General features: G+C 35.8%; 1 protein-coding gene across 3 annotated transcripts in view; it reads right to left on the reverse strand.

The window, feature by feature from the left end:
• Positions 1-14,610, reverse strand: part of ARHGAP6 (Rho GTPase activating protein 6) — a 491,169-nt gene that overhangs the window by 440,771 nt on the left and 35,788 nt on the right. Inside the window, exon 2 of one of the 3 annotated variants that reach the window (XM_082375538.1) lies at positions 7,278-7,303. The exons of the other annotated variants lie outside the window; for them this stretch is intronic. Within the exon in view, the coding sequence (XP_082231664.1) occupies positions 7,278-7,303 (26 nt within the window). The remainder of the gene's footprint in view (positions 1-7,277; positions 7,304-14,610) is intronic. 3 annotated transcript variants of the gene reach the window in all.

Below are 14,610 nucleotides of genomic sequence, written 5' to 3' on the forward strand. Positions count from 1 at the left end.
AAGCAGAATCACAGCGCCTGTACTTCTCAGACTCTCCAGTTCCAGTCTCTTCCCTCAAGGGCTGATAAGGGGATTGTTTTCAGGGCAGCCCCTGAAACACAAAATTATTGCTAAGGCCTTTATGAATCAGGGGAACCAAGAATAAGAACACAATTCATAAGTGATGGGTTTAGTGCATGCATTCTCAGTGGGGCGACATCGTCACCAAGGGGGTAAAAACTGATTTTGGAGGGAGAAGAAAACTTACTCTTTGTTATGTATAAAGGGCAGAGATACATATACTACATAAATAAATAAACAGCATATCTGTACTATTGAAATTTCTTGGAGGCGTCAATTAGGGAAAAAATGTCTAAAAAAGGCCCTACTGAATCACTGTGCTGTACACCTGAAATTAATATGATACTGTAAATCAATTATACTTCAATAAAAAAATTTTTTTATTATTATTTTAAAGCCTCCTTAGAAAAAACAGCTGAGAGACATCGGAGCCTATAGCGGTTGCTGTGGTACCACTTCCAGGCTCCCTCGCCCTGGTCAACCCATTCTCAGCTCTGTGTGCACTGACTGCTAAAAACTCCCTGTTGACTCCTCCTGAGAACTGCCCTTTCCAGAAGGGGACCCACCTTTCCCAGGGAGACTATGCTCCCACCTTCTCCTTTTCTATTTCTTTCCTCCATACTATGCTCCCTTTCTGTGAATGTTGATCTGGTCCATGCATTTTTTTCATTCTGCACCCTTCTCAGACCTTCCTGCAACTCACTGTTTGTTTTGCAAACTCAACCTTCTCTTTATATTCCCCGACTCTTTTCTAAGCACTTCTGAGTACTCTTCAATAGTGTCAATGCTTTTTCTTCTACTACTCTTGTAAGTACTCTGAGGGATATAACCTTGACTCATTCTCCTTTCTACTCCCAGGACCTAGCACTGTTCCTAGCAGGAACAGATGTTCAATAACTGCCAGACTGATCAAAGTAATTTACAGAACATCTTTGCAAGTTCTTTGGGTAGGTTGCACCCTGCAAGTACTAAGAAGGCCACAAAGCAACTCCAAGTTATTTCAGAGATGGTCCTCCACTAAAAAGACCCAGTTCCACTTATTTTTGCATTCCTACAAGCACCAATAGCCAAGAAAAAAAATACCTAAGACATCCTTTTCAAGCTATAATCCAAGTGTCATAAATAGAACATTTTAAAAGTTAAGTCAAATATGATGAGACAGTGTATCAGTACTGAAATAGCTATACTTAAGTTCAAGTGCTAAACATAAATAAAATATAAACAATGCTGACTTCTTCTTGCAGAGTATCTATAGTTTACAGACTTGTTTTATCTATACTGTCTCTTTTGAGGCTCAGGCAGCCTAAATAACATTTTACTCATTTTAAAAAGGATGAAAATATTTTAACAGGTTCAAGAGGCGCCCTCAAGGTTGCAGAGTAATGTATGGAGAACAGAATTCAAACCCAAGCCTTCTATGCCTACCTAGTCCAGTGGTTCTTAAGGAGGGGCAGGGAAGTTTTGCCCCCGAGGGGACTTTTGGCAATACCTGGAGACATTTTCTGGTTGTCACAACTGGGGAAGAGGTACTATTGGCATCTAGCAGGAGAGACCAGGAATGTTGCTAAACATCCTACTATTTAGAGGACAGCCCTCCATAACCAAGAATGAAATACCTGGGCCAGAATGTCAATAGTGCTGAGGTTGAGAAACTCTGGTCGGGTCTAACATGTTAGCCATAATAATACATTCCTTTGAGTGGACAACGTGGCTCTTAAATGGGTAGGGAGCTATAAAGGCTTTGGCCACAGAGCTGCCGACACCTTAGTTTTAGCCCATTGATACCCATTTCAGATATCTGACCTCCAGAACTGTAAGATAATAACTGTCTTAAGCCACTAAGTCTGTGGTAATTTGTTATAGCACCATAGGAAACTAATATAGCATTATGCACACACACAAAAGGATTATGTTGCACATCAGCTTTCCTTCAAAATTGGAGATTCTACCAAAGCATATGACTCCATCTTTATAAGTAGAAATCTACACAATTATGACTAAGCACACTCACTGATAGCTGATATATTCTGGGGGTTTATACCATCTCCACATTTATAATATCATGTATTCTCTAAAACACTTTACCCAATGAATTATTGTGTATTGTAGTGGTCCCATGCATGGTTAATTGATGTGCACAGCATACATGGTGCCACCAGTAGAAATCACTAAAGAGAAAAAGAAGAGGAAGCAAAGAAATATAAAATGATTGTCCTATATAACATACTTTCTTCATACACAATATTATGTCCTATGGATAAATAAATAGATGGCCATTATGCAACCCATGTTATTGAAATTCCAACATAAAAGCAAATTGCTATGAGTGAACCGCAATTACATATACAAAGAAGAATACATTTCATCTACACACCTAAGTGGAAGTACAAGCATTGTCATTGTAAGCCCCTCTACTTCTCTATAATAAACTCATGTGATTACCGGGCAAACAAAGATTTTCAAAATGCAGACCATCCCTATTCACAATCCTCTGTGTTTGAGTGCATAGCTGGAGGGTTAATCCTTTGGATAATATCACTTTTCAAGGAAGGTGGGCTTTAGTAAAGAATTTTTTTAAATAGGAGGGATTAATAATACACTAATCTCCTTAGTAACTGAAGCTAATTTATGAGAACTATAAACTTTAATCTATTTCCAACTTTAAAAGCAGAGAACATAAGTCAACCAGAAAAGTATTTATGGCTAGTGACCAAAATTAAAATTGCTTCTCTTTTGGGCAGAAGTAGCAAGAGCTCTGGATTAGGCGGAATACAAAGGATCTAGTCCCTGTTCCGGAACCAAGATACTATGCAGCTTTAAGAAAGTTCCTTGGGCTCTCAAATCTTGGTTTTCTCCTCTACGATATCGAAATGTTGGATCAGTTATGTGTCTCTAAGGCTCTTTACAGCTCAAAAACAATCTATGCTTTAACAGCAATGCAGGATTGTCTTATTAACTTCATTTTGTTAACATATAAAAGCCTAATTTATAAAGACATTTAAACCTCAGGTTGTATCCATGACAATGCATGTCTGGTGACTCAATGAAAAAGAGCAGCATGATTTGTCCTACAGTTTGTTCAGTCTTTAGGGATTTGATGTCTTCACTTGGCTTGTAGTGAAAATATTGACATGGATTACTGCCCACTAATAAAAATAATTTTCATTATGTTTGGCTAGAAATCTGTGTGCGATGAAGGGTAGGGTCCAAACAACAGATCAGCATACCAGCTTCGGCAGGTTTGCCTCCTCACTTCCCCCTAGAAGTCCCCTCCCCCACCCTCCTATCCCTGTCCAACATCAAAACCAAGGCTTAACTATAAATAGGTGCTGGAATTGACTTAACTAACTTTAACATAGAGGGACAGGGCCTGAGTAGGCTCCAACTTGGCTACATTTTGCTTCATTCCTGAAGATTTTCCAGCAAGGTCTAAATCTCCTGCTGCTGCCCTCTTCTCCCTCACAGTGTTCAATGTCCTTCTGCATTATAACTACAGGCAGCACTTTCCTTTACTCTACTCCTTACTTTGTAGGACAATCTCCTCATTTTCTTGATTTGCAACATGCAATACCTATGCTCGGTCCCAAAGAGATAACACATAAAGTCATAGAGAGATGATGTACAAGTCATTAAAAAAATGTCTAGAGGTTTCAGTTAGTCTGAGCAATGCTCCAAATACAGGATTTGGCTAAAAATAAAGCAGGTTTATAGTGGCTTTTGTTGTAAACGCCAAAAAAAAAAAAGGACAAAATAAAATCATTGCTGGGGCAGGAAGGTAATTTTAAAAAAGCATCTAAAGGAATTAAACTAGCAAGAAAAAAAACTCAAACTCAATGAAAAAAATCTCAAACATTTTTTGTAAAACCTTCTTCTATGACTTCTGGGTAAGAAAGAGTTTTAAGTTTATGCTGTAATGTGTCCCCTCTGTTCCATATATGTAGTTATGATAAGTGAAATATAAAAGAAAAACACCAAAAGACAACAGCAAAATACAAACTAAGATATACATCCTCAGGAACCAGTAGCAGTGAGTGTGAAGTCACAGCCTACTGGATGCTGGGCCCTTAAGCACTGAACCTGGGCTCTAGGTGTAAAGCTGGACAGGATTTGGAACACTCTGCTTGTTAAAGGAAGTTAAATCAATCATTGCCAATTGATTCCAGGATTTACAGGTTATACCACTGGTTATCAAGGAGGAGGATATTACTTTGTTCCCCAAAGAACATTTCTCAATGTCTGGAAACATTTTTGGTTGTCATAACTAGAGAGAAAGAAGTGCTTCTAATGAGTATCTAGTGGGTAGAGGCCAAGGATGCTGGTAAACATCCTACAATGCACAAGACAGTCCCTCACAACAAAGAAGCATCTGGACCAAAATGTCAAAAGTTTTCCTATTGAGAAATCCTTGGTTATATCAAGCTGAAGACCAATGGAAGCAGGTGGCATCAACACAGTCTGCCTAGACCAAGATCTGAACCAAGCTGTTACTGGCTTGGAGACTGGCTCTGCATTATTTCTAATTTCATTACAGGACAGGAGCTTCAAACCATCATACTAAATGTGGTTCTGTTCTGGGGGCCCAGGTAGAAGTCAACTGAAAAATGCCAGACACAAAGAGATGCCCATAAAAAACAGAGAGAGACAGAGTAAAGAGAATGAAAGTACAAGAACAAATGAGCAAGAGAGAGCCAGAAAAACACAAACAAAAAATTCCACTCAAAATTAGCCTATGAACCAAAATTATGAAACATGTGAAGAAATATAACACTGAAAAAGACAGCCAGTAATATAAATATTCAGAATATGAGTTCGCTCTGATGAAATTAATTTTATAAAATAGCTTGACAAATACTTTAAAAGAAGTAAGTTTTAAATGTTCAGGAAAATAATAGATGAAATCACATCTGCAAAAATAGAAGAAATTATGACATATAATCAGGCAGAAGGGAGGAAGAACAGGTAAATATAAAAAGAAATCAACTAAAAATTTGAAAAATATATAGTTTTTAAAATTAAAAATTCAAAGGATGGGATCATCTTTAGACCCGAAATAGCTGAAAAGTAAATTAGTAAATTATATTTTGGTAGCAAGTAATTTGCCCAGAAGCCAGAAGAAGGAGAAAAAAAATTAAAACTTGTGAAAGACCATTTAAGAATCAGGGCAGATGGTTTGAGAGTCTCCAACTTCTGAGGCTTATTAGAGATTTAGAACCTCTTATTAGAGATTCCAAAAAGAAGGCTGGATCAACTAAAGAGCAGCATATGTACATAAATATACAAAAGTTTTCTTTCCATTATCAAAGAAAAATGAAAATCCTCAGCTGAAAGTGCTCTGTAAGTATTCAGCAGCATAAATACAAATAAATCCCACACCTGGACATATTTTAGTAAAACTGAAAAATATGACCTTCAAAAGCCAGTAGAGACAACTGGTAGCTTAACCTAAAAAGAAGTGACTATCAGACTCAGAGCAGATTTCTTATCAGCAACAAAAGTTAGTAGAAGACCCTGGAACAACACCTTTAAAGTGATGAGGAAAGATAATTATTAATATAGAATTTTATTCCCAGATAAACTACCATGCCACATTGAAGCCAAAATAACTATATTATAAAACATAAAACTTTTGGAGTGTTTAACACTCACAGGCAGTCACTAATAAGAAGTAATAAAGGATTTCTTCCAGCAAGAAGAAATGTGAATTCAGAGGAAAGGCATGGGGCAAAGGAAACAAAGCATTTGTGTTTCTTGTCAATGAAAAACAAGTAACATTGCTGTGGTGGTGAAGCTGTACCACTTTCAAAAATGCCAAATGCCCTTGAGTTCAGTAATCTTAATATTTCATCTCACACTCTCTACTTTAATATACTGCTTTTAATTTCACTAAAGGAGAAAATTCTATTCTCAAGTACAGAGACCAAAAAAGTTTTTGGCAAGAACATGCTTATAGAAATTTTAAATGACCAGAATAAATCAATTATATATAGACACAATGTACCAAAGAAACAAAAACACTCTTCAAAAACATAGTTACCAAACATCAGGGTTGGGGGGAGAAGGTATAGGAAATAGAACCATCAAAAAATTGGGAATGGGGAGAACTGTTGTATCCTGAACCCTGCTCTGTCACAAAACCAAGAGCATTTCAACTGCTTAGTCTACAAAATAAGGGATTGAGGGACATCAACATCCTTGATCCTTGACCAAAGGAGTTGTTAATCTAAAAGATAATTAAGGTATCTTTTTGCTCTATTGTTTACCAAAAATTATATAGCAGCCACAAGTGTAAAACCTTAGCCTTGTAATATATTATGAATTAAAGTTTTAACTGTTCCAAGAAAATGTTTGACATTTTCTCCATGGCTCTCTGCCAAGTTTTTCAAACTAGATATTCAATATAGACAATGGAACCAAACCACAGAATTTATCAAAAGTCCAGATAAAATCTTAATATTTATAAGCCACAGAAACATGTTCTGTGCTACCTTTGACATTTGTTGACAAAATTGCAGAGGAGTCATTAAACCTGGAACTACACAATTTCCAATAACTCCTAAAGTTGTACTAATACTAATTGTATGCCAGACATATCAATGGTGCCTGACCCATGGTATATTCTCAATACACTTTCAAGAATAAATAAAAGAAAATTACAGGAAAAAATAGACTATAAGAGAAAAGTAGAAATTGACGAAATAGAAAACAAGATATAATGAAAGATATGTAAAACCAAAAGTTTGTTTTTTACTAAAAAACAAACAAATAAAATGGAAAATCTTAAGTAAGATACACCAAGAGAAAATACAATATTAATAATACAAATGTTAATAATTAATAATATAATAAAATTAATAATACAAACAATAATTAAATACAGTAAATTTAAATACAGTAAAGCTTTTAAATCATGAAAGAATAATATAAACATCATGAAAGAAATTTTAAAATGTGGGTAAAATTGATAATTTTAAAGAAATGTATAAATTATGAAAATTGCTCAAGAAGAAACAATCAGAACATATAAATAACTGTTAAAAAAATTTAATTGGCAATTAGAAGAGTGCCCTTGAAAATGACAATCAGGCCCAGATGGTTTTGTAGTTTGTTCAAACAACTTCAGAAAATGGGAAAAATTACCCAATTCTCTGAATGAAGCTAGAATATTTTTTATACCAATTTGATAGGGACTGTATGAAAAATGAAAATTGTAGACCTACCTGACAGTGAACACAGATGCCGAAGTCTGAAAGAAAATATAGCAGAATTTTTAAAATCTGGCATGTATATCCATAATGCAAGGATGGTTCAAAATTTTTAAAAAGCTAAAAATATAATATACCATATTAATATATTAAAGATGATATATTAATACAATGAGATGCAGATACATTAAATATCTGCATCTCACTGTATTCAGGGAAAAATCCATAAAATTAATCACTCATCCATTATTTTAAAAACTCTTAGCAAACAAGAATTAAAAGAGACCTTCTTAATCTGGTAAGCATTAAAAAAACAAAACCTAGGACAAAATGTCAGCTCACCACTGTCACTCCAACCATTTAGAACAAAGCTAGTATTTCCACAAAATTCAAATTCTAAAGATTACTTTTCCAGTCAACTCACTGTCTTTTGTTTCTATTTTTAGACCCATAGGTAAACTTTCATTAACAACATGATATAAAAGTGTACTGAATGCCACTGTAAATTTGAGAAAAAAATGAAACAAAGATGAGCCATTTTCTCTGCAATAAATCACTTCGCTATCCAATTGTTTATTAAGCCACAACTTTTGAAAAGGACTGGCTCGTGTAATATTTGAGATTTTAGAGGAAAACAAAATGTACTAGATGGATCCGACTGTCACCTAAAATGTTTGACATAGGGGAAAATATTATGATTTTGCTGTCTTGGCTAAGCTTCTGAAATAGAAATCACAAAATTATTTCACAGACAATTATTTGAAATCTAGAGCGAAAGTTATACTACTGTTACAATGGAAAAGCAACTGTCCCCTAACATCATCTTCTAATTTAGTAAAGATATAAGTGAATCTGTAAAAAAGGAATTGCATTATTGTCTACTATTGAGGATTTAAAGGATTTCTTATTGAAAGCCTTACGAATCTCTTTTTACAAAAGCTTCCTTTTAAAATAGTGATAGTCTTTGTATATTCTGCATCTGTGCAAACAGCAGCAAGACTATTACTCTGCAGCAAGCTGATTATGAGAGCATAAAGAAATTCTAACCATACGCAATTTTAGGTACCACTGTGAACTGGAATAATGATAACCATTTCCTCCAAAACTCCCCTGAAAATGCCAACAAAAATATGCTACATCAAAGCAGGCAGGCGATGAACAGATGAACTCCTCTTCCCTAATATGGAAGCTTTTCAACAAAATGGATACAAAGATAGTTTGGTAAAACTAGAATTGTTTTTTCCCTGTTTAAATATTTCAGATGTGTATAAATATTTTCTGTTTTGCTATCAGCAGAAAATAATTATGTGTACTAATCATTCCATAGCTCCCAACCATGACTAATTTTGGTCATTTGCCTACAATGAGTGTTTAACTATTATTATTGTCATGTGATCATTTCAGATGCTTCAGACACTACAGTGTGTGTATACAAGTTGGAGAGCAGGTCTTGCAGGTCTTATATTTTTACACATCTATACAAAATTAGTCAATTCATCCCAAGAGAGCTAGGAAAGGAGGGAACTTGCCTACCTTCCTCTATCTCCACCTCCTTCTTCTCTGCCATTACCTTTAATGATTTCAGCATCAGTGAAGCCCATAACCTCATAGTTCCTCAATTTCCTCTGGTCCAGAAAACTCTGTATTTACTCCAAGGTCACCTCACCTTGGGTATTTGCCATCTTTTGGGAGTGCTTAACCTACAAATGTTCTCTGACTACAAACTTCTGTTCTTCCACTTAGCATATGTCCTTAATCTTTCTAAACCTTCTCTTTATTGTCATTTTTAATTCATTCATTCAACAAATATTTATTATTTATGCCAAGCACTGAACTTGGAGCTGGGGGTACAATAATGAATAAGACCAACATGGTCACTGAACTAATAAGGCATTTATGAATATATATATATGTGTGTGTGTGTGTGTGTGTGTGTGTGTGTGTGTATATGTGTGTGTGTGTGTGTGTGTGTGTATATGTGTGTGTGTGTGTGTGTGTGTGTATATATATCCTCTTTAGGACATTGAATTCTGGGAAAAAATTGCTACAAGTCACTCCTAACTCCCAAAGGCAGCATTTCATTATTAAAGCACATACTCCCACAAATTGTAAGGCAAAGTCATTCTTTCTGTGCCCAGGAGTAAGCTACTCCCCAAGGCACCAAGTGGCAGCAGGATGCTGGGTTGAGGTTCCCCTTCACACACTCTTAAGAGTTCCCTGCCAAATCTGACCTCATGTTTCAACCACAAACACACAGCTAATAATAGCTTCTGCTCTTAACTTACAAAATACAATTCTTAAAGGCAGTTTTTGAGAACCAGCCAAACATCTGAAAGGAAAATTTACAGAGCCTAACCAGTAACTACTACCAAAACAAAACTTCTCCCAGCAGCCACACGGCATTTCCAAGTTTTACCAGCAAAGTTCTTTGAAAAGAATCTGAGGCTCCCACAACCAGTGTGTATGTCTGTTCAGCCTAGAGGTCAAGTCTTTTAATTACCCCCCGCGAGTTTCTGTTCTCTCAAAACAAGTAACAGGTGAACATATTTTGGGATAGGCTCAAGAAAAATGGATAACCAAATATATACGTGGTGGGTAGTAGAATTTGGCACGTGTTTGGTAGCTCTGAGGGAAATATTTATGTAAGGTGTTACACTTAGGTTTTTCAAAAAAGCTGATGTCTGGTATATTTTTCATCCTCTAATTAAAAATTAAATTATAACATCTTCATTCCACTATTCAGACTATTTGTAAAAGCAGAATATCCAAGAAGTCCAATTCAAGTGACTTCTGAAAGGGCAGATTGTGAACTCTGCACACATCAAACTCCACATGTGATGGGGATGCCTGGGCCCTAGAGATCTGTGGGCAAATAAAACTCATCCTCCATGTGGTTCTCTTCTGTTCACAACTCTATGCCTAATGCCTTGTACAGTTAGGATGATGACTGGCATGGACTAGGTACTCAATAAACATTTGATGTTTGAATTAATGGTGAATGAGAGGATGGATGGATCGATGGATGGATGGATGGAAAGATGGATGAATGCATAGATATTGTTCTCTATTTGGATGGGTGGAGGAAGAGTTAGGGGTAGAAAAAATGAGTTGGGGCAAGATTTCTGACCCATATTAATGACATTCTTCCTTTGGCAATAAGACAAAATACTCTGGGCAAAGCTTTGATATTAGGTGAATTAAGGTGTAGATCCTGGAGTGACCTCTGATTAGCTATGCAATCTTAAACAAATAACATCACCTTTTGGGGCCCATTTCCTCATCACGAAAATTGATAAGAAAAAGTTATTTGGGTTGTTGAGAGGATTAAATGAAATAACAATGAAAGAGCTCATTGAACTACGTGGTACTGTGTTTTTAAAATGCTGGAAACAGATAAATTGAAGAGAGTTGATGACGACCTCTGGGCTAAAGGACATGTTACTCACATACAGGGAACAGAGATAACACTTCAGATAATTCTGGCCCCTGGAAATCTATGATCACTTTAAATATGCATAGATAAAAGATCTTATGCTGTGTCTGTGTTGTAGCATTATGTCGCTAAGTAAAATGCTCATCAAGATAAACTGTAATCATCTCTTCCCTAAAAAGGTAAAATGAATTAATGAATTTTACTTTCACACTGCATGATTCCCCATGTTGTGTGTGTTCTAGTGCTGATTTAAAGGATCACAAAGTATGGACAAATAGAGGCACAAAAGTCTAGAAGAGGAGTCAGCAAACGTTTTCTGTAAATGTCAAATAGTAACTATTTTAGGCTTTCAGGGCCGTACGGTCTCTGTCACAACTACTCGATTCTGGTGTTATAGCAAAAAAGCACCCAGAGACAATGCATAAATAAACGGGTGTGTCTGTTCCAATAAAACTTTATTTATGGACACTGAAATTTGAATTTCATGTAGTTTTCATGTGTCACAAAATATTCTTCAGGGTTGTGAAAAAAAATGCATCAAAGGCTGAATCTGGCCCATGGACCACAGTTTACTGACTACTGGTCTAAAGCAAGCAGTTACTTTAATACCTGACTGGAGTCCTCTAATGAATCAGGAGTATTTACTTTAAATATGACGTTGATATTCTCCTGATGATCCAATGTTAAAGGTTAAAATAATTAATATTTAACTAGAAATGAAGCACTATTTTCAAGCTACTCAATTAGTGAAGTTTGGGAATACTTAAAATATGCAGACATTTGCTGATGGGCATATTAGCTAACATCTATGTTTTCTAGCAAAGACAACAAGTTAAGAAAATAAAAGTAAGAGAAAACAATTTTCTTCTGGTTTTGCTTAATTGATTGTTGAAGTGTGTTTTAGGGTGATAACAATTGGAAAGGCATATTTCATTTCCTAATATAATACATAGCGATTTTCTATCCTGCTGTTAGAAAACCTTTGGGATTATTATTTCTGTGACTTATTAAAACCTGCCTTTGGGGGCAGAGAATTGAAATGCCCCAATCACAGGTTAACTATTATCATTTGCAAAGCTCCAATTTGATTTGAACAATAACCCTCTAAGTTAGAGACTTGGAATTATTTATCTTCTTCTTTATTTTCCCTTAGAAAATTGTGTTTTTAATTGACCTAAACCTAACTCCCACAGATTCTGCATAAATGATCACAGTGTAAAGAATTAAATTTCTCCACTTCTGTTTGGTACATTAAGACTCAGCAGGAACTGCAGCTCAACTGTCAAATTAAAAACTCTTCCAGTCTTCACAAATACATGGAAGCAGTATTTACATGGATACAATTCATTCTCTTGATATATTGTTGCTATGGACTGAATGTTTGTGTCCCCCCCCCCCAAATTCATATGGTGAAGCCATAACCCCCAGTGTGATGGTATTTATAAGTGGGGCCTTAGGGAGGTAATTAGGTTTAGATGAGGTGATGAGGGTGGGGCCCCCATAATGGTATTAGTATCCTTATAAAAACAGGAAAAGACCAGAGCTTTCTTTCTCTACCACATGAAGACATAGGGAGAAGGCAGCCATCTGCAAGCCAAGAAGAGAGTTCTCACCAGGAACCAAATCTGCCTGCACCTTGATCTTGGACTTCCCGGCCTCCAGAACTGTGAGAACTAAGTGTCTGTTGTTCAGCTACCTAGTCTATGGTATTTTGTTGTAGTAGCCCAAGCTAAGACAATGGCATTGCTAGGCATAGTTTAAAACATGCTTTCTCTAGCTGTGCTGCCCTCAGTACGTTGCTCATTGCCTATTTTCAATAACATGAGGATTATAGTGGTACCTGACTTGGAGTTGTCATGAGGATCAAATAAGTCAATATTCATAAAGCATACAAGGAACACTTTATAAATGTACACTTACAAGCTTCCTCATATTTATATATGTATTTGTACATCTGGTGGCTTAAGCTATATACGCAGCCAATTATTTTTATTTAAATGTTGAGTAAGCTTTAACCAACTAATAGTCGTGTGAAAATATAATGAGATAAATAAAAATTAAAATAACAAAGTGATACTATTTCTCAGGTTGGCTAATTTTTTAAAACTATTTGGTGTTGCCAAGTGAAATACTCAGAGGCATGTTTAATGGCCTAACCTTTCCAGAAAGTAATTCTGCAATATTCCTAAATCCTTAATGTTATTCACACCCTTTGAATCATTGATTCCTCTTTTAGCAATGCTTCTTAGTGAAATAATAAGATGTGGAGCCAAAGATGGATATATGAGGATATTTACCATAGCGTAATTTACAGTCAACTACTCAACAAGAATTTCCTCTCCCCTCACTTTGGGCACTGCAATGTCATCAGTGCTTCAAGGAGACACAGTCTTTGTGCTCAAGAAGGTTACATTCTAAATGGTAAGAGAGCAAATACACATCAAATAACAGCATGTAATTCTTTTCTTGAGGTACATAAAACATTCTAATTTCTGACATGCTTGCACCACTGATGTCTCAATAATTCAGATAAAGGAAGGCCAAAGTACTACAAAGATCCTTCTTGGAAGAGAGTTGATCTGGGCCTTCCAAAGTGGGTAGTACTTGAATGCACATGGAAGGGAGAAGAACAAGACATTCCGGGTGAGGTTTGACCAGTACAATTTAATGTTATGCTTGTTATTCTGGTGTAATTATTAACAGTGCCCCTTTTCACATTCCAAAGTGTCCCAATTTTTACGATAAATTATATGAACACCCTAAGCAAAAATACCCTAAGTAGAGGGCATTCATGTTCACTAAATTGAGTCAGTCAGCTCAATAGATAATAATTTTTACCAGCACCAGCAAGAGAACACTTGTTCATTCAGATTATTTGTTCATTTTTTCAATGTGAATTTATAAAAGGGTAATTTGCTTTAACTTTTTTCTGTCAGTGCAGAATGAGAGCCAATTACAGGAATGGACTGTAAATGAGAGTGCCTTTTTTTTTTTTTGCATATTTTTTTCCCTTTTTTTTTTCCTTCTGTACAGCTATCAGGATACTAGGGGAGATATCAGAAAAATTCCTAAAGCTTCATGGTAACAGGCATATCTAGAATTTGTAGAGTGAACAAAGGTCCCCAATGGCTTAGGGAAGAAGATTATGTAGATTTTCCAGGATTCTTCAGGACAGGGATTGAGATAAGGTTTTTTTCCCCAGGTTTCTCCTCAGAACTAGAGTTTAATAAGGCTCACAGAATTAAATGACTTGCTGGTCTGAAATCAACTGAGATTCGGGGAAGGGGCTGCCACCTACATACTCGTCAAACCAAACCCCAGTTGGGCATCATCATTTCTCCACACAATGTGAAATTGGAAGTACTAAATCATATGAATGGCTGGCACCAGATAAAAGCCACCATCATTCAGCATTCTTGCACCATCATAAGAAAATCACAGCTTGTTACAGAGAGTTCACTAGTAACCATGGAATATGAAATCCAAATTTTGGTCAGGCCAAATTTAACAATAACCTTCGTCAGCCAAATATGTTACAGAACATTTTAAGCCATGATCAATTTGATAAAAATATCTGCATAATTTCCCTTTATGCAAAGTGAAATTAAAAGGCTCTATAATACCAAAATTGAACTACTTTCTAACAAAAAATGTGGCTTCAAGGTAGTACCTTATTAATAAACTTATAAGCTGTAAATTTAAGCAGAAAAATTTGACCAAAGGGAAAAAAATAATCAATTAACCAATATGCAATCAACAGTTAGCAAGATAGAGATTTTTCTGAAGAAGAAAAGTCACTTTTAAAAAGTCCTTATTGCATAGCATTCGTTACTCAGTACATCATGGGTTTTATCATGGTCTGATTGTGCTGGCAGCACACCTCAAACGTAAGAGTTGAAACAGTCAAGTTAATGT

The sequence above is a fragment of the Balaenoptera borealis genome, assembly GCF_965194805.1.
Source record: "Balaenoptera borealis genome assembly, chromosome: X".
NCBI lineage: Eukaryota > Metazoa > Chordata > Mammalia > Artiodactyla > Balaenopteridae > Balaenoptera > Balaenoptera borealis.